Source organism: Staurois parvus, unplaced genomic scaffold (genome assembly GCF_062004578.1).
Source record: "Staurois parvus isolate SC_StPar_1 unplaced genomic scaffold, SC_StPar_1.0 ptg000900l, whole genome shotgun sequence".
NCBI lineage: Eukaryota > Metazoa > Chordata > Amphibia > Anura > Ranidae > Staurois > Staurois parvus.
The window spans coordinates 1,077,345-1,103,832 of NW_028318696.1; the positions used below are offsets into that span (position 1 = coordinate 1,077,345).

At 47.3% G+C, this 26,488-nt stretch overlaps 2 protein-coding genes across 3 annotated transcripts in view; one reads left to right on the forward strand and one right to left on the reverse strand.

Annotated features, from left to right (window-relative positions):
• Positions 1 to 299: 299 nt before the first annotated feature.
• On the reverse strand, positions 300 to 17,309 carry TMED1 (transmembrane p24 trafficking protein 1). The gene is made up of 4 exons (XM_089656339.1): positions 17,085 to 17,309; positions 14,752 to 14,849; positions 14,449 to 14,632; positions 300 to 7,444 (listed from the first exon to the last, which is right to left on the reverse strand). Exons 1-4 carry the CDS (start codon positions 17,244 to 17,246, stop codon positions 7,226 to 7,228), a joined length of 663 nt encoding a protein of 220 aa, XP_089512465.1. The 5' UTR covers positions 17,247 to 17,309; the 3' UTR covers positions 300 to 7,225.
• A 5,908-nt stretch (positions 17,310 to 23,217) lies between these two features.
• The window catches only part of CUNH19orf38 (chromosome unknown C19orf38 homolog), a 30,279-nt gene continuing 27,008 nt past the window's right edge, over positions 23,218 to 26,488 (forward strand). For both annotated transcript variants that reach the window (XM_089656340.1, XM_089656341.1), the window contains exon 1: positions 23,218 to 23,264. In XM_089656340.1, coding sequence (XP_089512466.1) covers positions 23,243 to 23,264 — 22 coding nt within the window. In that variant the 5' untranslated portion in view covers positions 23,218 to 23,242. The remainder of the gene's footprint in view (positions 23,265 to 26,488) is intronic.

Below are 26,488 nucleotides of genomic sequence, written 5' to 3' on the forward strand. Positions count from 1 at the left end.
GTGATACAATAGATGTTTGCTTTGGGTTTATTACCTCTTTAAGGGAAGGATTTATGTCATTAGTAAACCTGTGACCACTCTCTAGTTACCTCTATAGTATAGAGCCACACCTGTGTAATAGAGTGGGGGGGGGGGGCAGCTCCACTGACTTGGGTACAACCTGACACAGGATCATAATAATATTACTATTCCTTCTGCATCCAGCTGTTGTCATTGTGCTGGAAATGGAGACTTGTCACTCATCACCTCCACCAGCTATGGTCCACAGTCGATAGTGTTTCTCTCCTCCCAACCACATGTACAATAACAAAATTTATTGAAAGTATCAAATATGTCCCACTGTTCATCATCAGGTTTGCGTCTTTTCTCTTTTCCACAACATGATCACAAAACATTACAAAGAAACATTTAAGAAAGGGCACGGAAATCTAAGTAAACAAACTGAATTGTCTTTTGCAAATCCCATGCTTAGAACTGATGGGGGTTACAGGCACTGAGGAATTCCTAGAAAAATACAAAATCTCTCTGTAGCAGCAATGTGGATGAGGTGTTCTGACATGGCGGGTATCAGCATGATTCGGGGGGCATGATCGGCATCACTGAGGCACCATTAGGACTTCAATCGATTTATATTAGACATGGTGAATATCAACAGGTCAAAGCATATCTGTCCTCTTATAGTAGGGTGCTGCAAACTAGGGCAGGGAAGGTACGGCCTGGCATTTCCAGCACCATTTGTAACGGGTTCAGTCAAGTGGACACCTTTTGCGGTTCTACAAGTAGAAGTAAACACTTCCAACGTTGGAATTATTAATTTCTACAATCTAAAAGGCCCAACCCCACCCAATCATGGCCCTTACCAGTGAGCTGGGGGGGGGGGGGGGCAGGGGTGACCACCGACCACCATAGCAGGAAGGCACCACATTTTAAAAACACAAGCACGCTGGCTACCCTTTCCAAGCCCACCTACCTTATTGCCTTCTACAATGAGACAGGAGAACTGAAGGAACTCCCAGCGTGGTATATTTTCACAATTACATTCAACCAGCTTGGACCTGTATATGTATATACTAGACCTGGCTGATGCCTCCAGAAGCTGGAAAATCACTGAAGTAGACACAGCTTCTATAGTAATCTCCACTTGTTTTGGATGCAAAGTGTTCTCTGACTGGATGAGGCAGAAAGGCAGGGCAGTGACATCACGCTCTCCACCTCATCCAGTCAAAGAACACTTTGCATTAATTGACAAAACGCAAAGCATTTTTTTTTAATGGTATCCATGCTAAGCAGCCATCGTCTATGTGTTCACAATGCATCAGGCAGCTCAGCACAGTACCCTGAACAAATGGAGATCCCTGGAGTAGCAGTGTTTATTATTATTATACAGGATTTATATAGCGCCAACAGTTTGCTCAGCGCTTTACAATATAACGGGAGACAATGCAGCAACAATACAGTTCAGTACAAGAGGGATAGGAGGGCCCTGATCCTGAGAGCTTACAATCTAGGAGACTTCAGGGATTTCCAGGGTTATGGCCAGGTATATATATATAAATAAAAAATTACCCCAGTCCAAGCTGGAACTATGTAAAAATATATCATGCCTGTAGTTCATCTTCAATACTTTACTTTTAGTGCAAAATGTTTTTTTCGGGGGGGGGGGGGGGGGGGAATTTGTACATGGTGATCTGAGATAAGTGAAGCAACAACACCATGTCAGGCATTACAAGACACATACTGCATGAAATGTACTGCAGGAGAATAAAAATCAGGACATGTCAAACATTACACTACTTTAAGAAATAACTGCTTAAAAATATTAATGGCAAATTCCACCTTTTAAATAATCCTCAGATGATCTGGACCCCTCCACGAGGTGATAAGTCGAATCTCGCAGTTCACGCGTGAGAAATTGGGAGCCGTGATCAAAGGCTTCAGCTGCAATGGCACCTGCAGAGCACAATCTGGACTGCCTCCTATGAGGACACTCTATGAGAGCCATTATACACATCTGGATAAAGGTCCCCCTGCTAGCAGCAGCCTCCCGTCCAAGTGACTACACAGGTGGCCCAAATCATCTGAGAAAAGCTGCAGACACCATCTTCTTTAGTTCCTAAAAGTTTCCAAACATTTGATAGGTATGAGTCCTGCTGGTGATGAGTATTGGTATAGACTTCACATTTTGAGGAAGAGAGCAATGGGGTTCATTCCTATGAGAGATGCTGTACATTTCATTATTGCACATAATTCAAATTGGACATATTGCTTGTATACGTCATGTCATCCGCTAAGCCACAACTTTTTTTTTTTTCTTAAAAATGGATTTTCACTTTTAACAGAAGATGCCTACATGCTCAACACGGAGATATCGTGCCTTCTGCAGCCTCATTCGCACAGCGCTGGAAGCTGCTTGCCATTTGTATCTGATGGTTGGCTCAATGTTCAGGATTTTATGAATAGTTGTACTTTTAATCTTCTACATCCAAGGCTTTGAAAGGAGGCTCTCAACCACCGTCCCAGATTCATACACACAGGATTTAAAAGGGGGCTCTCATTGTACCTTCCCAGCCTTATACAGTTAGGATCTGCAATGGGACTCGACCCACCTTCCCAGTCCTGGGCAGATGGGATTTAATAGGGGGCTCCCTATACACCTTCCCAAGCTTGTACACCTGGGATTTGAAAGAAGGGTCTTGACACCCCATCCCATTCTTGTTCACCTAGGATTTTATAGGAACATTGCCCCTCTGTGCCCGTGCTCAGCGGAACATCGTCCGCCCGTGCTCAGCGGAACATCGCCCCACCGTGCCCGTGCTCAGCGGCACATCGCTCCTCCGTGCCCGTGCTCAGTGGAACATCGCCCCTCTGTCCCTGTAATCAGTAAATTAAAGAGGACCTCCAGCTCTGAATGTACAGGTTGTTTTTTCAAAACTAAAACCTCACAATTCAGGTTTAATTGCAGTGTTGGCACTTTGCAATAAATAAGTGGGTTTTGGGTCGCAGTTTGGACACTCGGGCCCCAAAAGGTTCACAATCACTGACTTAGTACAAGTTTGCATTTAATAAAGCCTTCGGTGTATGCAGCACTGTCCCAAAATAAACAGGACCAGCAGCATTTAGGGTACCTTGATGCTACCAGCCCATTCAGTAACCCAGCAGAATTACATGCCTGTGCCGAGAAGAGCATGGCTTGGAGTCACACAAGTATCAGATCCACCAACATATCCCTGCACCCCTGTAATAGCTCTTATGGCTGTGCTGCACTTCTGGAGGCTGCGACACTTCTACAGAACTAGACTCAGAACAAATAGGAAATTTCTATTTAAAAGTGGAAATCCTCTTCACAAAGACCATCTTTCAGCTCATCATATACAAATACTGAAGATAAAAGATTTGTTCTATTACCCATAACAACCAGTCAGATGTTCGCTTTCACTTTTTCAAGACTGCAGCATAAATTGGCCGTGAACAAAATCTGGAACAACCCCAATATGATCGATATCTGTGGTTTCCAACCAGGGCAAGAGTTCAGTCTGTCTTAACAGCGTATGAGGGATAGCTGACTCCCTACCAGAAGTGAGGTCTGAATGGGAAAAGTTGAAGTTTCCAGGAACATCTTAGGAGCATGAGCTCTACAGTCACATTCAGTACAGGACCACGGAGAAGAGCAGATCACTGAAATGCATCACAGAGCATTTGAGACATGCCTCAGGTATGTTCTTAGACACATTATGGACCTACCTTACATCATAGTAACATATGTAACAGCAACTGACAAGTTCGAAAGAACCATATTCTGCACATTATTTTCGGTAAAGTGTCTATTGGAAAAAATGTTTGGGAAAGCTAATATGCAAAACAGCTGCTTGGCAAAGCCATTGCCTTTCTCTAGGACACCAGCAAAAACTAGATTTCTAGTTTTGGAGCCAGTAGGGAAGGAACATAACCTCTGTTAGTTTTTTATATTAGGTCTGTGTCTCCCCTCACTTCCTGTCTGAGCAACTCTATAGTGGGGACACGGAGAAGTGTTGGAACCTCTGTCAGATTATTATGACTGGGTGTTCCGGTCTCGGCGACCGCCCTCTCCCATCCATTCTCGGCGACCACCCCTCTCCCTCCCATTCTCGGCGACCCCCCCTCTCCCTTCCATTCTCGGCGACCCCCCTCTCTCCCTTCCATTCTCAGCGACCCCCTCTCCCATCCATTCCTGTCCTGCTGTCCCAGGGATATGCAGTGAGGAGAAATTTCCTAACAAGCTTAGCACCAAATAAAAAAATTTGACTTCTAAGGTTACACTGGGTAATGTTTAGTTATTTTTGGAATTTTAACGCAAGCATGACTTAACAGAATTCTCTGGGGGGGTGTTTACCAAAAATGCACCTCACCATTGAAATGAATGGAAAATGCTGTTGCATTTTTGGTGCATTTTCACAAGAGCAGTTTGAAAGTAATCTAGCAACTGTAGAGCCACTTGATCACTTTTTCTGTTACCCCAGAATGTGGCCCATCCCTGACCAATCCGCCATACTTTCCTGGGCTCCGATGTCAAAAAGTAAGGTAAAACGGTTGTAAACCTCAGACATAAAATATGAAGAAAGCATATCCCTCTATAACATGTGCCTCTCAATTAAGCTCTTGGCGCCGGCCGGAACACAAACGTGCAGCCTCCCAGTGTCCGGGCCTAGATGCCAAGTGGCTGCACATTTGTGTTCTATTAAAAAAAAAAAAAAAAAACACCATAGGTGCTGAGAGCGCACGCTCTACGCACTACTGGCATACATGTCCGGTACTCACGGAAAGGTTCCGAACTCCTCTTTCGATTGGGACCTTTCTCGATCATGTGACCAACGTAATGGCGTGTTACGGCGGTCGCGACCCTAAACCCCACCTCCCGTCTTCTGAAAGCCTTAAAGGGCCAGGAGGCACCGGCACCAAGAGGTTAAGAGCACCAAGTGTAATTTCTGCTAGCTGCTCCATTCCTTGGCTATCAGCATGAATACTTTCTGACAAGTTTTCTTAACACCAAGAGAAAAATGGTGAGAGAGGAGGGAGGCCCTAGCTGATTAACAGCCTCATCTCTGTTCCAGTGAGCTGTGTGAAGGGGGGGGGGGGGGGGGTGTCTTATCCCTCCAAACAACTCTCGGAGCTCTTCTCAATTATGTAACTTCAGGACTCTGCCCCATTCTTTTTAGGGCTGAGAGATCCTGTGTAAATTCTGCACTTTGAATGGATACAGGGGAATTACTACTGCAGATAAACAGTTACAACTTATGGAGGACAATTTGTTTCATCTCTGTATCACCAGAGGCCAGTTCTATACTGAGTATATGTAAGGGTTTACAACCACTTTCAAACCCAAGCCTCAGATAAACAGGTACAATCCCTTAAAAACCCTCCCAAGAAGAAGAAAAAAAAAAAAAAGCTGCGCATGCGCAGCATTTTGTGGCCTCCACAAACCTATTGCGGGCTCTGCCACCCAAAATCTTTGCTTGTGATACGCATGTTGCATACCACCATCACATCAAAGTGAGTGCAAGAATTCTAGGTCCATTATTCATGGTTAATGCTAAACCAAGGACCTGTAGGGGGTTTTTAAAGCATCACCTATGAAAAATATAGAAGTACTAAAGTTCATTGTCCTTTTGCAGGCGCACACAAATTGAAAGCTTGACACACTCGGCCTAACCTCATTTTTTTATGCTTTACCAAAAAAAAAAAAAATTGGTAACATATTGCATTTAAGTGCCTTAAAATGAACTTTAGTGGACTTACTGAAATTTTGCGCTTGTTGCACAAATAATGTGGTAGCCAAATTCATATAAATTTGATAGCATGATCACACCTCTCTGAAGGCTCATCGTGGCTTGTCCTGTAATTGGGGTGACATTGGGGCTTGGCTCATAGCGGCTTACCCTGTAATTGGGGTGATACTGGGGCTTGGCTCATCGTGGCTTGTCCTGTAATTGGGGTGACGTTGGGGCTTGGCTCATAGCGGCTTGCCCTGTAATTGGGGTGACATTGGGGCTTGGCTCATAGCGGCTTGTCCTGTAATTGGGGTGACATTGGGGCTTGGCTCATAGCGGCTTGTCCTGTAATTGGGGTGACATTGGGGCTTGGCTCATAGCGGCTTGTCCTGTAATTGGGGTGACATTGGGGATTGGCTCATCGTGGCTTGCCCTGTAATTGGGGTGACATTGGGCTTGGCTCATAGCGGCTTGCCCTGTAATTGGGGTGACATTGGGGCTTGGCTCATCGTGGCTTACCCTGTAATTGGAGTGACATTGGGGCTTGGCTCATCGTGGCTTGCCCTGTAATTGGGGTAACATTGGGGCTTGCCCTGTAATTGGGGTAACATTGGGGCTTGCCCTGTAATTGGGGTAACACTGGGGATTGGCTCATCGTGGCTTGTCCTGTAATTGGGGTGACATTGGGGCTTTGCTCATAGCGGCTTGTCCTCTAATTGGGGTGACATTGGGGCTTTGCTCATAGCGGCTTGTCCTCTAATTGGGGTGACATTGGGGCTTTGCTCATAGCGGCTTGTCCTCTAATTGGGGTGACATTGGGGCTTTGCTCATAGCGGCTTGTCCTCTAATTGGGGTGACATTGGGGCTTTGCTCAACATGGCTCGTCCTGTAATTGGGGTGACATTGGGGCTTTGCTCAACATGGCTCGTCCTGTAATTGGGGTGACATTGGGGCTGAACACCTCTGATCAGGTTGTATGCTTCATGTACAAAAATGTCTAAACTGATGACTGGTTGGGGAAACCTGCAACATCCAATAAGATATTCCCTTTAGGACTGTCCCTGTGGGTCAAAAAAAATGAAAGCATGCAGCTGACTGGTTGTTTTGGGCAGCTCTCACTTCTCATGTCACACAGACACGCACACACACAACAGGCAGCCCGATATTCCTTATGGTATGTATGCTGCAAAGCACCAAACTGCATAAAACTGGGGGACCAGTCCATATTTTCCTGCGTTCTTTGCTGCAAAAGGTGGCGAGGATTACTAAAGTATCTTGCAGACATGACAGTTCAGGTCCATAAACCTACAAGGGTACAGTTCCCTGCAGGATGTTGCACCTTTTGCGCTTTATGTTTTTGAAGAGATTGCTTTAAAGTGACAACCATCGCAGGCTGAATGTGCTGATTCTACATCCTTGGTTCAGGCGGAAGACTGTATAGATTTGAAGACACTTGACTCAAACATCAGATTCTCCTTCTACTACGTCCTGGTCTTGCGCTTGTCATCGAAGAGGCTCTTCAGCATGTAGACCTGGAGGAAAGCCACAGTCACCAGAACTCCGAGATTGACGGCTGACCAAAAGTTGACTCTTTCCAGATTGCTCTCCTGTAGGTTACGGTCTCTGGCTTCAAAGGCTCGCAGGACTGTCTGCATCTGCATGCTGCGCTCCAGTCTGGCCCTCATACTTTCTATGGACTCCTGGCAAGAGAAGACAGGAGAAATAGAAATGTCACAGAAAACACATTTCACTAAATCAGAAGATGTTCTCAGAAGGATGGGGTTCCATGTTCCCTTTAAATCTTAATTCCGGGGGGGGGGGGGGGGGGGGACCCTTATAGTGTGGTTCCCCCAGCAATGCAAAAGTTAAATGCTTGTGTTTTCTGGGGGGAGTTCAGCTTTGCAATTGGACTACAGGTGTACCTCGGTTTATGAACGCCTCGGTTATGTAATTTTTGGTTTACAATTAAAATCCATTGAAAATAATCCCTCGGTTTAAGAATTTTTTTCGCAATACGAAGTGTATGCCAGTGCCAATTTTTAAAAGCAATTGCCGGCTTCTTTTTCTCCATTACTACAGCTCACAGAATTAGTTGTCACTTTCCCCAGAGCTAAAAGGATACTTTGCTTCTCAGGAAACAGACTAAAAGGAAACATTGTTTCATTTATTCCGGGAAACAAACTAAAGAGGAAACAATGTTTCTTTTATCTCGGGAAACAGACTGAAAAGAAACATTGTTTCTTTTAATCCAGAAAACAAACCAAAAGGAAACATTGTTTCTTTTAACTCCGGGAAATAAACTAAAAGGAAAACTTTCTTTTAGCTGGGGGGAAAGTGACAGCTGATTCTACGAGCTATAGTGAAGAAAAACAAAGCCAGTAATTACATTTAAAAACCAGCACTGACCTATAGTGACAGCAACTTTTTTTTTTTTTTACTTTTTTCTGACCTCCGGAATGGATTAATTGGTTTTCAATGCATTCCTACAGGAAACCGTCTTTCAGTTTACAAATTTTTTCGCAATACAAAACGTCCCGGAGAGCGCATTAAATTCGTAAACAGAGGTACACCTGTATGGTGATAAAACATGTTAGCTTGAAGTACTGACCCAACTTCATGACATTGAAATACAAAAAGTACAGACCTCAGATCAGATATCCTGATAGGAGGTTTGCCTACAATGGGTTCCCCTGTGTCAGGTCCTAGCTGTCAGTTACCTCCCAACTGATGGGTTTTTTCAGCCTGTGGTGCTGGGCTTTTGCAAACTAGGGGAAAGCAAAACCAACGTGAAGCATGTCAAATGCACCTGTCAATGGATTCTGAATGATCTCAGGAGCGTCTCAAACTGATGCCATTGGTACAAGCCCAAAGCACGTCAACACAGTCCTAATAGGATAAGTTCACCTTTACACACACAAAAAAAAAATAAATAAATGTATGTATGTATGTATGTATGTATGTATGTATGTATGTATGTATGTATGTATAAAATATACTCGCTCCTCACAGGACCTCCTACTCTCCAGCTCCCTGGTCTCCTCCTCCCACGCCCGACTGCAGGACTTCTACAGGACTTCCCCCATCCTCTGGAACTCCCTACTCCAATCCATCAGACTGTCACCTACCTTCCTCACCTTCAGGCACACCCTAAAAACCCATCTCTTCAGGGAAGCCTACCCCAACCTCACCTAACAACCGTTCTCCTCCACTCCTCCTACCACTCCATCCCCCACAGCCACTTCCTCCTGTACCTCTACCCCCTCCCTCCTAGATTGTAAGCTCGAAAGAGCAGGGCCCTCGAACCTCTCGTGTATTGTACTGTATTGTCTCATGTACTGTCCCCCTCGCTAATGTACAGCGCTGAGCACACCATTCGGCGCTATAAAAATACTGTATTATAATAATAACAACATAAAATAGCACTTTTTTTTGCATCTAACAGAATGTGCTGCTAGTTAATTATTTTTCATCAAGGAGCCTGTAATCTGTAATCAGCAGATCGTGGGTGCAACGCCACAGTCCTGCAGACTTCCGATCCCCCGATAGAGGCAGGCAGTTACAGGGGCAAGGGGTGCTTATTTGTGTGATTGCAATGTTCAACTTTGATTTGGGACCTAAAGGATTCTCCAATTCCAATCCCCATTTTACTGCTGCCCAGGATCAGTGCAACAGACTTACAATCTGGCTTTTCAATCAATTTACCAAAACAAAGCAACAGGTGAACAAAGCTAAACTATCTAATCAAGCAAGCTCCTGTACTACATAGTTGTTGGTAGATCTAAAGGTGATTGTGCAATCAGAATGTAATGTGTGTGGTGAGCCTTAGGCTGACTGTACAATCATCATTAGATCTGCCATCAGCTGTGTAGTGTAAGGACTGCATACAATTTGAACAGATTGTTTAGATGTGTCCTCCTATTACACCATTTTGGTCAATCTAAAATGGAGACTGTCCAATCAGATTGTTTAGTGTATGGCTAGCTTAGTGTCAGTTCACATATATGCGGATTGGATGCGGTTTGAACCACATCCAATCCATATGACATGTGAAATAACAATGCTTCCTATGGTGCCCTGTTCGCATATGTCCGGTGCGGTTTGAAAAAAAGTCATGTACAATTTCTGAGCAGTGCGGTCTGGATTATCACAGGCGATTGACTTCTATGGGAACTATTTCTAAACCACATTTGTGTGGAAGGACAATCCTGAGAGATAATCCTGTCCTGAACCTGATGTAAACCTGACATGAACCGCTGAACAACTACTGTGTCAATTACCTGTGAAACCTGAGCTTCAAACCGCACCGCACATGTGTGAACCAGCTCTTAAAGGATACGTTCACCTTTCATAACATGTTACACCCATATTCAGGGTGTAACATGTAGGGGATCTTCTCCACCCACCACCGTCACAATTGTGTCACTCATTTACAGTATTCTGTGAATGTGAAACTACAAATCCCAACAGCCTTTGCAGCCATCAGCTTGTAGTTCTCCATGGTGCTGTTGAGCGCTTTGGTAGTTCATCGATTCTTCCTGTCAGTGTGTATCTGCTTGCCTGTACAAGGTACGAGCACACAGATACAGCGACAGGTCTGCAGGACGCCTGCATGGCACCAGAGATTATTATTATACAGTATTTATAAAGAGCCAATAGTTCGCTCAGCACTGTACATTACAAAGGGGGACAGAACATGTGACAGAACAATAACAATACAATGCAAAACATGAGGGGATCAAGGACCCTGCTCTTTCGAGCTTACAATCTAGGAGGGAGGGGATGGTGGCACAGGAGGAGATAGCTGTGGGGGATGGAGTGGTAGGAAGAGTGGAGGAGGTCAACAAGTTAGCAGGGGGTGGGGTAGGCTTCCCTGAAGAGATGGGTTTTCAGGGTGCGCCTAAAGGAGAGGAGAGTAGGTGATAATCTGATGGGTTGGGGCAGGGAGTTCCAGAGGATGGGTGACACCCTGGAGAAGTCCTGGAGGCGGGCATGGGAGGAGGAGACCAGGGAACTAGAGAGAAGGAGGTCTTGTGAGGAGCGGAGTGTGCGTGCTGGGCGGTACTTGGATATTAGGTCAGTGATGTAGTTCGGGGCAGTATGGTGGACGGCTTTGTACGTCAGTGTTAGGATTTTGAATTTGATCCGTTGCGCAATCGGAAGCCAGTGGAGGGATTGGCAGAGGGGGGTGGCGGAGACAGAGCGGTTGGAAAGGTGAAGGAGTCTGGCAGCCGTATTCAGGATAGACTGAAGCGGGGATAGCCAGCGGCGAGGCAGGCCAGTGAGGAGGGAGTTGCAGTAGTCGAGTCGTGATATGATGAGGGAGTGGATGAGCTGTTTAGCGGTTTCTGGGGTTAGGAACGTGCGGATTTTGGCGATGTTGCGGAGGTGGAGTCTGCACGAGTTTGTTAAAGATTGGACTTGGGGCTGGAAGGATAGGTTGGAGTCCAGAATGACACCAAGTACTCTGGCCTGCAGGGCGGGTTTGGTGGTAGCGTTGTTGAACGTGACGGAGAAGTCAATGGGGGGGTGGTGTCTGGGCTGGGGGGAAGACAAGAAACTCGGTTTTGGAGAGGTTCAATTTAAGGAAGTGGAGCGACATCCAGTCTGATATGTCGCTCAGTAGGTGTGTGATTCGGGCTGAGACCAAGGGGGTGAGGTGAGGGGTTGAGAGATAGATTTGTGTGTCGTCGGCATAGAGGTGGTAGTTGAAGCCGTGAGAGTGTATGAGTTGGCCAAGGGAGGAGGTGTAGATGGAGAACAGAAGGGGCCCGAGGACAGAGCCTTGAGGGACCCCAACAGAGAGGAGGAGTGAGGGGGAGGTGGTAGCATTATAGGTAACGCTGAAGGAGCGTTGTGACAGGTAGGATGAGAGCCAGGAGAGAGCAGAATCTCTGAGGCCGAGGGAGTGTAGTTTTTTGAGGAGGAGGGGGTGGTCGACTGTGTCGAAGGCCGCAGAGAGGTCAAGGAGTAGGAGCACTGAATGGTGGCCATTAGCTTTGGCGGTTAGCAGGTCGTTGGAGAGTTTGAGTAAGGCAGTTTCGGTGGAGTGTAGGGGACGGAAGCCGGACTGTAGGGGATCGAGGAGGTTGTTGTCGTTGAGGTGAGAGCTTATGCGGGTGTAGACGAGGCGCTCGAGGAGTTTAGATGTAAATGGGAGCAGGGAGATGGGTCTGAGGTTGTTCGGGTCATTGGGGTCCAGGGAGGGCTTTTTAAGTATGGGGGTGATGTGCGCATGTTTCAGAGGGGAGGGGAAAGTGCCTGAGGAGAGAGAGAGATTGAAGATGTGGGTGAGGGAGCGTAGGATGGAGGAGGAGGAAGGTCGTAGGAGTTGTGAGGGGATAGGGTCGAGGGGGCAGGTGGTGAGGCGGGCATCAGAGAGGATCTTGGAGACTTCCTCAATGGTAGTAAGGTCAAAGGTGAGGAGTGTGGGGGGAGCTTCAGTATGAGGAATGTAGGGTGGGGTGGAAGAGGAGGTCAGAGCAGTGGTGGGGCCGTGGGAGAGGGGTGATGAGGGGGTAGCTGAGTGAGGGTGAAGGGGGTTGGAGAGAGTTTGAGCAGCGACGAAGTCCCTGCGGGTTATGTCGAGGGGGAGGGGGGATAAGGGGGTAGCTGTGTGAGAGGGGACCGGTTGAGAGGGCGTGTGAGTTGCGGCAATGTCCTTGCGAATTGTGTCAATCTTGTTTTTGAAGTGATTGGCAATCTCAAGGGCAGTGAGTGAGGTGCTGGGTGGAGGTAGGGGTGGCGAGAGTAGAGAGCTGAAGGCAGAGAAGAGTCGGCAAGGATTGGAGGAGAGGGCCTTGATGAGGGTCAGGAAGTAGGCCTGTTTGGCAGCATGGAGGGAGGTGGTGTAGGTGCGGAAGGCAGATTTGTAGCGGGTGAAGGCTTGTTGGGATTTGGTTTTGCGCCATAGTCGCTCCAGGGCACGACTTTGTCGTTTGAGGGTTTTGGTGTGATCAGTCTGCCAGGGCTGGAGCGGTCGGGGTCTGATGTTGCGTGTGGTTAAAGGCGCTAGTGAGTCAAGGGCTGTTGAGAGCGCATTGTTGTAGGCGGTCATAGCCAAGTCGGGGCAGGACAGGGGGAGGATGCGGTCGTGGAGTTGATCAGCTGCAGAGTGGAGGGAGGCAGGATTAAGGTTGCGGAGGTTACGGCTGGTAGTAGTGTGACATTTGGAGGGGTAGGCGTTGGAGGATGAGGAGATAGAGAAGGTGATCAGGTTGTGGTCAGAGAGAGGGAAGGGGGTGTTAGTGAGGTTGTGGGGAGCGCAGCGGTTGGAGAAGACAAGGTCCAGGATATTTCCGTCGGAGTGGGTGGTGGATCGTATGCACTGTGCAAGTGCAAAGGAGGAGGTTAGGTGGAGGAGACGGGCTGTGTCTGGGTTGTCGAGGTTGACAGGGATGTTGAAATCCCCAAGGATGATGGTGGGTAGCTCAGAGGAGAGGAAGAAGGGTAGCCAGGAGGAGAAGTCATCCAGGAAGCGGGGTATGGATCCAGGAGGCCGGTATAGCACAGCAATCTTCAGGGGGGTTGGGGAGAATAGTCGGACGCAGTGGGCCTCGACGGAGGAGAAGGATAGGGAGGGGGGGTTTGGGAGGACTCGGAAGGTGCTCAGCGGTGACAGGAGCAGGCCAACCCCACCACCTTTACGACCGTTAGGCCTGGGTGAGTGGGTCCAGGTGAGACCTCCATAGGAGAGTGCAGCAGGGGAGGTAGAGTCAGTGGGCTGGATCCAGGTTTCTGTGATCGCTAGGAGGTTGAGGGAGCGGGAAACAAAGAGGTCGTGGATGGCGGTAAGCTTGTTGCACACCGATCGGGCGTTCAGGAGTGCACATGAAAACGAGGGGGGAGATTTTAGGGAGCAGGGGGACAGATACTAAGTTGTGGGGGTTGCAGTAGGACGTGGAGGTGGGAGGGTGTTGAGCGGGTGAGGGAGGTGGAGGGCCAGGATTCGGGGAGATGTCCCCCACGGTTAGGAGGAGGAGAAGGGTGAGAAAGGTGGCATGGGAGCGGGATGTGCAGGAGCGTGAGAAACTCCTAGTGGAGGTGTTGGGGTCAGTGGGAGAGCGGAGTAATAGGAGGAGGTGGTGGGTGCCATAGAGGGGCGAAGGAAGCAGTGAGGACACAATATACAATTGTTTGGGAGGGGCAGAGGGATATAGTGAATGGATTTTGGGAATGGAGGAGAGGAACATGAGAAGGAGGAGTGGAAGAGGCATTTTGGGGAGGTGAAGAGAGCAATAGTAGGGATCAGCTGATCATGGGTGCAATGCCTTACAGGCTCCTAAAACAAAAACCACACACAAAGAAAAAAAAAAAAAAAAACCCACACAACAAAACCAGCAAAAAAAAAAAAAAATTTTAAAACAAAACAAACCACACACAAACTACAAAAACCATTTAAAAAAAAACCCCACACACACACAACAAAAACACAAAAGCAGCAAAAAAAAAAAAAAACCAAACACAAACAAAACCAAACACACAAAGCAACAAAAAAAAAAAAAACACCACACAACAACAAAAGAAAAAACAAAAACAATATATCGGAAATGCGCATTTTTTTGCCTGCAAAAAAATGTGCACTTATTATTTTTTGTTAAAAAAGTGAACTTATGCTTTAAAACCGCCCCCCTCCCCCTATATGCTGGAGTTTTGACAGCTCTGAACGAGAATGGAATAATACATGCACTATGTCCCCCAGACATACCTTGATGTCCTCCATCTTTATATCCAGGAGCTCGTCGGGTTCCACAATATCGGCCCAGCTGTCTGGCTCGTCGTCACCCTGCTGACTGTCAAATATGATCTCAAAAAACACCAACTTCTCAGATATGGTGCTGAAGGAGTTGTCGAAGCAAATCATGTAATCTCCAGCTTCTGTGGGCTCCACGCTGCTCCAGACAAGAGACGAGAGAAATCAGTTGCGGCCAAAGGTCAGCGGCACTGAGCACACAGGGAACTATGGAGAGATGTCAGGAGTAAAGGGCAGCATGGAGGAACATTTACTCACGTGTGGACCCCATCTGACCTCCTCCGTTCCATGATCAGCAAGATCCCTGAAGGGGTGGTGACTGAGAAGTCCACATCTAACCCAGCTCCACCGATAACCTGCAGGGGCAGCAAGGAGACAATGAAGCCACAAATCCTAGATGGAGCATAAAATGACCCACTGTGCTAAGAGGAACCATCACAGGACAGACATGGGGAGCGGTCATAGCTTTAGTTTCAAGTGGTTTTCATCCTGCAGCTTCACCTTGACCTCTAACAAACATGCATGTTGGATATCCAAACCCCACCAGCTGCACACCCAAGCTGTTCCCATTTACGAAACGGAAATCAACTTCTCATAAACAGGCTTGCTGGAAGATTCTGCTTTGATCAGCGTGTGCAGCCAATCAGCTGTAGCGCTGATCAGTGTATTCTGGCAATCTGTCTTCGACTAGTGCATACAATGAAGCTGAGCAGGGTTTGGAAATCAGAAATGAGCAAACTATTACAGGACTTGGAAAATTGTTGGTCTAGTATGGGAAGCAAAAGAGACATTACCTGACCCTAGCCTGGACCCTTGGACCACATGTACTCCAACTCTTCGACCAATGAGCATTCCCCCCTCAACCAAGCAGAGCAGGTGCCTCCTTTCAACCAAGAGTCGTGGGCACTCCCCCTTCAAGGGGACCACATGTGCTCCACCTTCCACCTGGGAACGTGCATTCAGCTTCGGCCAAGCAGAATGGGAGCTCCCACTTTAACCAAGGAATGCAGGAACTCCCCCTTCAATTGAGGACACCCCTCTTCGCCAAATCAGCATGGGCGCCCTCCCCTTGACCTAGTGTGGGTGCCCCCCTATAACCTGGAACAAAAGTGACCTCCCATCAACCAACAAGAACTCCCCCCCGCCCCCCATCAACCAAGGAGCACAGGTGCCCCCTTTCTACCAAAGGCACTCCCCCTTGGACCTGGGAATGAGGGCACTACCCCTCCTTGGACCAAGAAGCAAGGGTAACCCCATCGACTAAGGGCACTTCCCCTTCGACCTAGGAATGTGGGTGCCCCCTTAGATCAACAAGTGTGGGCACTCCCACCTTTGCCCAATGAGTACAGGTGCCCCCATTCAATCAAGGGAACCCCCACCTTCGACCAATGGCCACGATCCCCCCCCCCAAACCTTCGACCGATGGCCCACGATTCCCCCCCCCAAACCTTCGACCGATGGCCGCGATCCCCCCCCCCCCAAACCTTCGACCGATGGCCGCGATCCCCCCCCCCCAAACCTTCGACCGATGGCCGCGATCCCCCCCCCCCAAACCTTCGACCGATGGCCGCGATCCCCCCCCCCCAAACCTTCGACCGATGGCCGCGATCCCCCCCCCCCAAACCTTCGACCGATGGCCGCGATCCCCCCCCCCAAACCTTCGACCGATGGCCGCGATCCCCCCCCCCAAACCTTCGACCGATGGCCGCGATCCCCCCCCCCCAAACCTTCGACCGATGGCCGCGATCCCCCCCCCCCAAACCTTCGACCGATGGCCGCGATCCCCCCCCCCCCAAACCTTCGACCGATGGCCGCGATCCCCCCCCCCCAAACCTTCGACCGATGGCCGCGATCCCCCCCCCAAACCTTCGACCGATGGCCGCGATCCCCCCCCCAAACCTTCGACCGATGGCCGCGATCCCCCCCCCAAACCTTCGACCGATGGCCGCGATCCCCCCCCAAACCTTCGACCGATGGCCGCGATCCCCCCCCCAAACCTTCGACCGATGGCCGCGATCCCCCCCCAAACCTTCGACCGATGGCCGCGATCCCCCCCCCAAAACCTTCGACCGATGGCCGCGATCCCCCCCCCAAAACCTTCGACCGATGGCCGCGATCCCCCCCCCAAAACCTTCGACCGATGGCCGCGATCCCCCCCCCAAAACCTTCGACCGATGGCCGCGATCCCCCCCCAAACCTTCGACCGATGGCCGCGATCCCCCCCCAAACCTTCGACCGATGGCCGCGATCCCCCCCCAAACCTTCGACCGATGGCCGCGATCCCCCCCCCAAACCTTCGACCGATGGCCGCGATCCCCCCCCCCAAACCTTCGACCGATGGCCGCGATCCCCCCCCCCAAACCTTCGACCGATGGCCGCGATCCCCCCCCCCAAACCTTCGACCGATGGCCGCGATCCCCCCCCCAAACCTTCGACCGATGGTCACAATCCCCCCCCTCAACATTCTTTGGCCGATGGCCACAGCGTGCCCCCCCACCTTCAACCGATGGCCAGGGGTGCCCCCCGCCTTTGACCAATAGCTACAGATGGATGACAACCCCCCCATGTCCTAGTCCCGTGAGGAGTCTCACCTGGTACTCCACCTCCATGCTGCCATTGTACAGCGCCGTCTGATAGAAGCACTCCTGTCTCCCGGCCGGCAGCAGGAAGGTCAGCTCCGAGTCCTGGGGTTGTCCCAGCCCGGCCGCCAGCACCGGCAGCAGCAGCCACAGCAATTCGAGGAAAGGAGCCATAGAAGCGGCTAAGACCGCACTCACACGCCGAGGCCGCTTCCGTAACAGCCAACTTCCCCTCCCACTGGCTCCTCCAGCCGTCAGTCACCTCACCCCGGAGTCTCATTGGCAAGCGTCCTTACAGAAAGCAAGCGTTCATTGGAGGATGCGTACAAATCACCGCCCCACCCTAATTTTCCCTGTAAGGGCAAGGAGCTGATCTGGACCAATCAGATGTCTGTGTGGAGGGGCCAGTAATACCTAGAGACCCTGACCCGTGAACACGCTGCACCTCAACACAGCGGCGGCTCTGTCTGCAGGGGGAGAAGGGGAGGGGACTAGAGGCCTATGGAATCTGAGCTACGACAAGATGGCGGCTAGCGACAGCTTCTATAATTTACACTTGGTGTTTTTTTTCTTTTTTCTACTTTTTTTTCTCACTGTACTGATCTAAAAGAGAAATAATATAATAAATACTGATTCTACAGTAATTTTTCAGTATATCTCTCTTCAAATTTATTTTTGGATGAGGAGGTGTTATTCTCTGTCACATTTATATTGCTCCTGGGAGACTCACCCTCCACAGCCTTTCTGGTTGTCATGACACACAGCAATGGGAAATCTGTGCAATTATTTCTTGTGAATCAGTTGTAAAATGTCTTACATGAAGATCCTGCCAGTAACAGCGCTTCCTGATGTGGGCTGACACCACGGCTTCACAATTACTAGTAGAGCGTTGTCAGGCCACTATGCGCGTGCACTGTGTCGTCGCTGAAGGCGCTAGCATGGCAGGCTGACAATGATGCTGGTAATTATGAGATGGCGGCTTAGCGTTGTCAGCCCACAACAGCATTTACTTAAAGTGGAAATGAAGGCCTCCCTAGATCTCTGCAGGCCGGCCCCTTGTGCATTGGTTATAGCTATGTAAGACATTAAAAAGAAGTTCCTGTACAGCTGAACTGCCTCTCACCTGCCATATCAGGAAATGACAGGAGGGCGGCGGTTCTCTCATTCTGGGAGGGCGTCATACGAAGTCCTCCCACTCTAACCACGCATGTACGCCCCGGGGGGTGTGCAGCGCGGCGATTGGTGGTGTGCTGTGTCCCTGGGACACGGGATCACCGATCACAGTGCTGGTTAAGATGCTGGTTATCAACAGTCCTCTCCTCCCGCTGACAGCAAGTGAGGAGAAGAGAGCCAGTAAGCAGCGTTCCTCAGAGGGGACATCTACACTGATCATCAGGGCACCGTAGCCCCATCAGTGCCCATCAATGCCACATATCAGTGCTTACCAGTGCACATCAATGCCACATATCAGTGCCCATCAATGCCACATATCAGTGCCTACTAGTGCACATCAATGCCACGTATCAGTTCCTACTAGTGCACATCAATGCCACATATCAGTGCCCTGATGATCAGTGTAGCCCCATAAGTGCCACCTGCCAGTGCCCATCAATGCCACCTGTCATTGCCCATCAATGCCACATATCAGTGTCTACCAGTGCACATCAATGCCACATATCAGTGCCCATCAGAACTGCCTTTCAGTGCCAACTATCAGTGCCAGTCAGTGCCACCAATCAGTTCCAGTCAGTGCCGCCTATCAGTGCCCGTCAGTGCTGCCTAACAGTTCCAATCAGTGCCACTTATCAGTGCCAGTCAGTGCCGCCTATCAATGCCATATATCAGTGCTGCCTTTCAGTGCCCACAAGTGATGCCTGTCAGTGCCACCTACCAGTGCCTCCTCATCAGTGCAGCCTATCAGTGCCCATCACTGCAGCCTCATTAGAGCACATCAGTGAAGGAGAAAAATTTTCAGTCTCTTTTAGTTTGTTTAGCAAAAAATAAACCCCAGTGGTGATTAAATACCACCATAAGAAAGCTCTATATGTCTCAAGAAAATGATAAAAATGTTGTTTGGGTACAGTGTTGACTGCGCAATTGTCATTCAAAATGCAACAGCACTGAAAGCTGAGACTTGGCCTGGGCAAGAAGGGGGTAGAAGTGCCTGGTAGGCAAGGGGTTAAAATCCAGTAATACATTGTTTCATCCTGCTTTGCACATGCTCAGTTGCTCTCTATTTTTCAGCACTGCCGAAAATATAAAGGTTAATCTGTTGACAGTCTAAAGATTTATCCCGAGTACACACTGATTCGGTGCGGCACATCGCATGTGATTCGCACAGGAACCGTACTGCATTCCCAACCATATCACATGCAATTTTTTGTCTACACTAGAATCGGATTGCATAGGTATTCACACCAGTGCAATCCAATCCTGCACATCACACTGCATTTTGCTGGGGTGTTGTTAATGTAACATGCACACTCACAGCGGTTCGCATGAATGGGGTGCGATTGTGATGTAGTGCGGAAATCGCACAGAAACCACTGCAAATTCCGCACCACATCAGTGTGAACCTGGGCTAACTGCTGCTCAGAGGGTCTGGGCTTCAGCAAAATGGTGGCCTCCAGCAAGAAGAAACAGGAACAACGCTGGAGGCAATTTACAGCACGCACTCATTTTGGTATTATTAAAAATGTATATTTCTAGATAAAGTGATGGACCATTGAAGTAGCGGTAAGTATTGCAGACTTTAGTTCCACTTTAAAATGGTTATAAACCTCGGACATAAAATATGAAAAAAGTATATCTCTCTATAGTGTGTACTTATCTCAGTCCAGAGCACTAATGCAGGCCATAGACGGGTTAAAAACTGGCCATTTAAAAAAAAAAAAAACGGTCGTTCAATAGGCCGACGTTACCACCAATGGTAAAAAAAATCTACATCCGGCATTTAATTACTTCTGTCCCTGCAGAGAGCTCCGCTATTATATTTGACATGAAAAAGTCTTGTGGTTGCAACAATGTATCCATTTGTATCCATTTTGGATACAGATGTTTTTATTCAGATACAAATAGATACATTGTTGCAACCACAAGACTTTTCATATAAAATATAATAGTGGACTGGAATTCTTCTTCTTTTTCTTGCAGGTCACGGCTCATGCGCAGATTTTTTATCGGTAAAACGATCGGCCGATTTGCCCATCATTGCCGGGAAAATCGGCCGATCGGCAAAATCGGCCGATTTTCGACCCGTCTATGGCCTGCATAAGTGTCATTTCTGTCTGCTGCCTCCTTCCTCTGCTTTCTGCATGAGTCACTTCTGACAAGTTTTCCTGACACCAAAAGCAAAAAGGTGATGGAGGGAGCTCCAGCATACAGCCTGTGATTGACAGCCTCAGCTCTGTTCCTGTGTGCTGTGTGAAGGGGACTGCAGGTATATAGAACTATAGCTACAACTTATGTGGGAGGATTTTTTTCATCTCTGTGTGTTACCTGAGGCCAGTCACTTCACTGGGTATAGGTTAGGGTTTGCAACCGCTAACCAGCACAGTTTTATCATACATGTTATTGCAATGTTGGCTTCGGCAGGGAGCTGTACGACTTTCCTTCTTTTTTTCTTTTTTTTTTTAAACCAGCCCCTGGATTGCGTTAAAAAGGAGTGGGAACACAAAACGGCGATCACTCATGAGTTGTGCGAATGTGTGAGGCATTCAAACAGGAATCTTTTTATAAATAAACCTCTAAGTCTAGGTTCACACCTAAGCGTTTTCCGCTGCATGTTCTTGGAAACGCACAGCAGTCCATTTAACATGATCTCCTATGGGACAGGTTCACATCTCCGCCTTTTCACCCGATGCGTTCTTTGGAAAGGATCAGGGACTTTTTTAAATGCAAAACGTTGCTTTTTTTGTTGTATAGACTTCAATGGAGATGCTGCAGAAAAGCATGTAGTGCGTTTTTTATGAGCTTCTGATGCGTTTTTCGTTTTAATCTGCCCAGCAACAAGTAAAAAAAATAGCAAAACGAGGCAAAAACGCATACGCAAAATGCACTGCAGAAACGGATCAAACGCAAACTGAATAGGTGTGAACCTAGCATTAGTCATACCGCCCATCTTTTTTTAGATGGGAGCGAGGGACACCATTAGAAAATGTATGTAAGCATAAGACACGCCCCCTGCCACGCCCCTTTACCCACTTGCCTACCGCCCTATAGCAGATACACTGCACCCTGCGCAAAATCACGTATATACAGTGGGGAAAATAATGATTTGATCCCCTGCAGATTTTGTACGTTTGCCCACTTACAAAGAAATGAAAGGTCTCTAGAACTTTTATCATAGGTGTATTTTAAATGATAGACAGAATATCAACCAAAAATCCATAAAAAACACACAATACAAATGTTATACATTGAGTTGCAGTTCAGAGAGTAAAATAAGTATTTGATCCCCTACCAACCAACAATGATTCTGGCTCCCATAGACTGGCTATGTCCTCATGTGGAACACAGATTAGTCCTGTCAATTTAAGAAGGTCATGCAACGCTGGCCAGGACCCAATGATCGGCATTTGCTGTGACCAATCACAGCACAGCCGGGCCGTCAGGTACTTGCACGCCCCCTGCCTGAGTGCATGGATCATATACTAGGTATGCGGGGAGGCCGCTCTGCCACCATATCATCTTTTTCACTCTGTTAAAAAGCAATGGCTTCTTCTTATCAGTTGATATGGCATTGACTGTATTGCACTTACTGGTCATAGGTGCTTGGACCAAACCCGGGACCTGTCTCCTCTCCCCCTATGCAGTCAACAGATATTCAGTATGCTCTGCTGGGCCCTTCTTTCTTTATTGCAGCAGTGCCATGGATTGCCGTGCTCATGCCAGACACGGCTCAGTGTCTGACGCATTTCACCCCTGGACAGGGCTTCAGGGGAGCAGCTATATCCAGTGGGAGAAACCTGTGCACTGCAAGCTATATTACTGCTACGGTTCTAGGTTGTTCTGCATGTCTGGTCCTCTGCAGCATTCTGTGGATCCTTTGTTGGTCCCTGTGTTACAGTAACAGTAATGGTGTCAATGGATAGAACCACTGTGCACCACAAGGGATGAAGACATCCAACACTTTTGGAAATTTGTTGAATATGAAGCGTCCATTGGTTTGCAATAGGGCAAAGATTGAAGGAATGATTGGAGGTACAGGTGTCTGTAGACCAGGGGCGGACTGACCATTTGGAAACTCTGGCACTGCCCGAGGGCCCGGGGTCAGTAGGGGGCCCCATGAGATGTCCCTGGTACCTTTTTCATAGGCTTTTTTGAGTTTGGGCAAGGACACAGGGGCCCCATGATCCCCTATTGCCCGGTGGCCCCATGAGTTGTCAGTCCGCCCCTGCTGTAGACCCTCTCCGTTTTGCAGGTGGTGCTTCCTACTGTCACTTTAAAGCACATGTGTCAAACTGGTGGCCCCCCAGCTGTTGCCAAACTACAAGGCCCATGAGGCATTGCAAGATTGACAGTTACAAGCATGACTCCCAAAGACAGGGGCATGATGGAACTTGTAGTTTTGCAACATCTGGAGGGCCGCCGGTTTGACACCCCTGCTTTAAAGGTTTTTCTCATTGGTTAATGAGGCCAGAGATCAAACTTAGGGACCATGAATGAAGCACTGAGGTTAGTAGGTGGTGGGACCCAGACACAACTCATGGAGTTGAACTATGGATCTGCATGGAAAAGCACCCAGGGTTTCAGGGCTCTCTGCAAGGCATCTGTAAACACCTCTAGGTGTCTGTTTTTCAGGAGTACAGAGTTCCCAACACACTGGTGAAATCAGTTTGGATACTGCTGGCTCCTAAGTTAGGAAAATATTTACAAATTGGAGATGGAGGTGCAAGTGCAAGTAAATTAAGACCAGGAGCATGCCCGTAGCATATGTTTTAACAACTTCAAAGGATGGTCATAGACATGAAAACCAATCTGCAAGCCTGCTGACTGGGCGGCCACAAAGATCACATACAGTATGTGGTTGAAATCAGTTAAGTCTCAGAGTCAGATGCCTCGATGTGACCATTGTAACTATTTCTTAAAATTGTGGTTTCCTGGCAGTTTCAGTTCCGTATTCCTGGGTGTGGTGACACAGAACACAGAGAAACGTCTCACTGAGGGGAATGGAGCTGTTATTTCTTCTAGGTAAGAATTTTTCATGTTTCTGTTGCTATGTAAGACTTCTGTTCTCCATATGGTGGGCCCAGTGAGAGAACCAGTGGGCCCAGTTTTATAAACTGAAGGTTTTTTATTTTCCTTAAAGCATAATTAGAAGCAAAACATTTTTTTTGTTATTTTTTTGGACAGAATGGAGATGGATTGGAACACTCATCAGGCTTTTTGGGTTGTTCCCAGAAAAGTAGGGGAAATTTTCCATTGGGGACACTCACTTCCTGTTGTGGGTATGGGACAGGAAGTGAAGGTAAATCTCCCCAATAGGACATAGATGGCAAAAAATTAACTGACAGGGGTTATAACCCTGCCTTACTCTACCAAAAATGAAAAAAAAAAGTTGGCCTGTAGTTGTACATTAAGAAGGACTATTTATTACATGAAGAATATAGCACAAGGGCAATGATTTTCAACCCATAGAATATATACTTTGAGAGGGTTTACCAGGTTCTTAAAATAATTTTCTCACTATAGGCATCCTGCCATTTCTCATCACCAAGCTGGATATTAGTGCTGGTCTTATTATGTCACAGTGAAGCTCGATGTGGTCAGCTTCATTGTCTAGGATTCTCCTTGCACTAGCAGTTTAGAGAAGAAAAATCATTATTCAGACGTACACTCTAAAAAAAACATTTTTTAGATCTATGTGGCCTTTTGTTTTTATTTAAACTGCCCATCTCCCCCATACTAGTAAATGTAAATGTATAAATTTTGCAGGCAACTCAAAGGTACAATGTTTGGGCAAAAAAACAGGCAATCATTGCAATATAAAGACAACGAATGGGCATTTGTTATGATACCAGGGTAATCATTGCAATATGCAGGCAACACATGGGAAATCCTGAGAATATATATATCACAAACCCCAGCGCACAAGAAAACTTTTCAACAGATGATATAGGTAAAAGTTTGCTGCTGCGCACTGGTGTAATACACCAATTAGTGGAGATAATACATAAACAGCGCAAAAAGAAAATAAAAAATATAAAAATATATTTATTTATATATTTTTTTAATATTTTTTATATTTTAATTTTTATATTTTTTATATATTTTTTATATTTTTTTATTTTCTTTTTGGACATATTTAATATCTTTTTGGACACTTTATAAATTATTTATTTTATATTTTTTTAAACAATATTTATATTGATTGTTATATTGTTTTTGTTGACTGATGTTATATAGCTGGTGAGGAGGTTTTTTGACTTGCACTGTTTATATATTATCTCAATCCTGAGAATATGCAGGCAACACATGAGCAATCCTGAGAATACGCAGGTAACACATGGGCAATCCTGAGAATACGCAGGTAACACATGGGCAATCCTGAGAATACGCAGGCAACACATGGGCAATCCTGAGAATACGCAGGCAACACATGGGCAATCCTGAGAATACGCAGGCAACACATGGGCAATCCTGAGAATACGAAGGAAACACATGGGCAATTCTGAGAATACGCAGGCAACACATGGGCAATCCTGAGAATACGCAGGCAACACATGGGCAATTGTTACTATATGCAGGCAACAAATGGGCAATTATTGCAAACACATGGTTCAACCATTGCCATACACAGGCAAACTAATGGCAATTATGGGCAAGAAACAGGTTATCATGACAATATATGAAAAATTCTGCATAATGTTTCCATACAAGAGCATGTAGGAGGGTTCACGCGAGGGGCCTGGAGAAGCGAAATGCTCATGCCCTTGCAGACTGCCAGAGGTATGCGTTAAGGTGGCATTTTCCATTATGTGTGACACTTCTCCTGAGAAGACATTTATTTAACTATTTAATACTGTCGAGTGGCTCACTCATTTCCTCAAATAAACATCACAGATAACAGCTCATAAGTCAGCTTCTCTCTCTGTGCAGCGTGCACCAGACTCCTCCAGCCCAGCAACCCGTCCCCTCATCCCAGTGACACAGATATGCATGTGTAAAGCTTTATCTCTACGTTTAGATTTGTATCCCAGGAAGCTCCATTCCATTATTGACTTGTGCTTTACCACTCCAAGGCCACACTGCATCTTCTATAACTTCCAAGTTAAGTCCTAGGACACCTCGTACCACAATCGGACCAAAGTTGGGGTACCAATCGCTAGGGAAGGAACCAAGCACACAGGCTCCTTCACTACTGGGGACCTCCGTCACCTATGCCAAGTCACCTCAACTTCCCAACTGGCTGGCTGCTATTATGCACTTAAATGCTTGTACTGTCATCTCTGGCAACAGCAACGCAACCCCTTGAGGGTGACCCTGGCTGCTTGTTAGGACAGTGGTACTGTATCTTCTCTTTACAGTATCTTGGCCCCTGATGTGCCCATGTATTGTGATACGACATGCTCTTTACTTCTCTTTACTTTGTAGAAACTTCATTCATTGCAGCTCTCAGAATATGATGTCTCTTACAACATGGTTTACAATCTCATTCAAACTTACTCCTGGTGTCTCCTTGCCCCATAATTACACTTACCTCAGTAATGCAGAAAGTCCATAGAGTCCAGAAGGTCCTTGTCCTGGGAACCCCTACCAGGTTCCCACCAAGGGGAGAACACTAGGGCAAAGTTCAATCACATAATCTCCTCTCTGGTTCCCATACACGGCAATCAGGAATCAACCAAGGTATCAGCAATGAGCATTCAGTAAACAAACTGATTAACAACTGTCTTTGGACAAAAGTCAGAAAATTCCAAGTCATCTGGAGGAATGGAGGCAATCAGAAATAACTTTCTAACATGGCTGCTTAGCAGTTCTCCTGCCAGTTGCCAGCTGGTAATGTTGGGGCCGTGTGCCTATGGGTACCTGTAGAATCTCTAGAAACACTTTAACACTTGTCCTCCTTAGGGATTACCCCCCTTCCTGACCAGGCAATTTTTTGCGTTACAGCGCTGCGTTACTTTAATTGACAGTTGCGCGGTCATGCAATGCTGCACCCAAATGAAATTTACGTCCTTTTTTCCCACGAATTGAGCTTTCTTTTGGTGGTATTTGATCGCCTGTTTATTTTTTATTTTTTTGTGCTAAAGGCAAAAAAAGACCTACAATTCTGAGAAAAAAAACAATATTTTTGACTTTTTATTAAACATGTCCAGTAAAAAAATTTGAAAAAAGTCAAATTTCGGCTTAACTTTAGGCCAAAATGTATTCTGCTCCATGTCTTTGCTAAAAAAAAATCCCGATACGTGTAA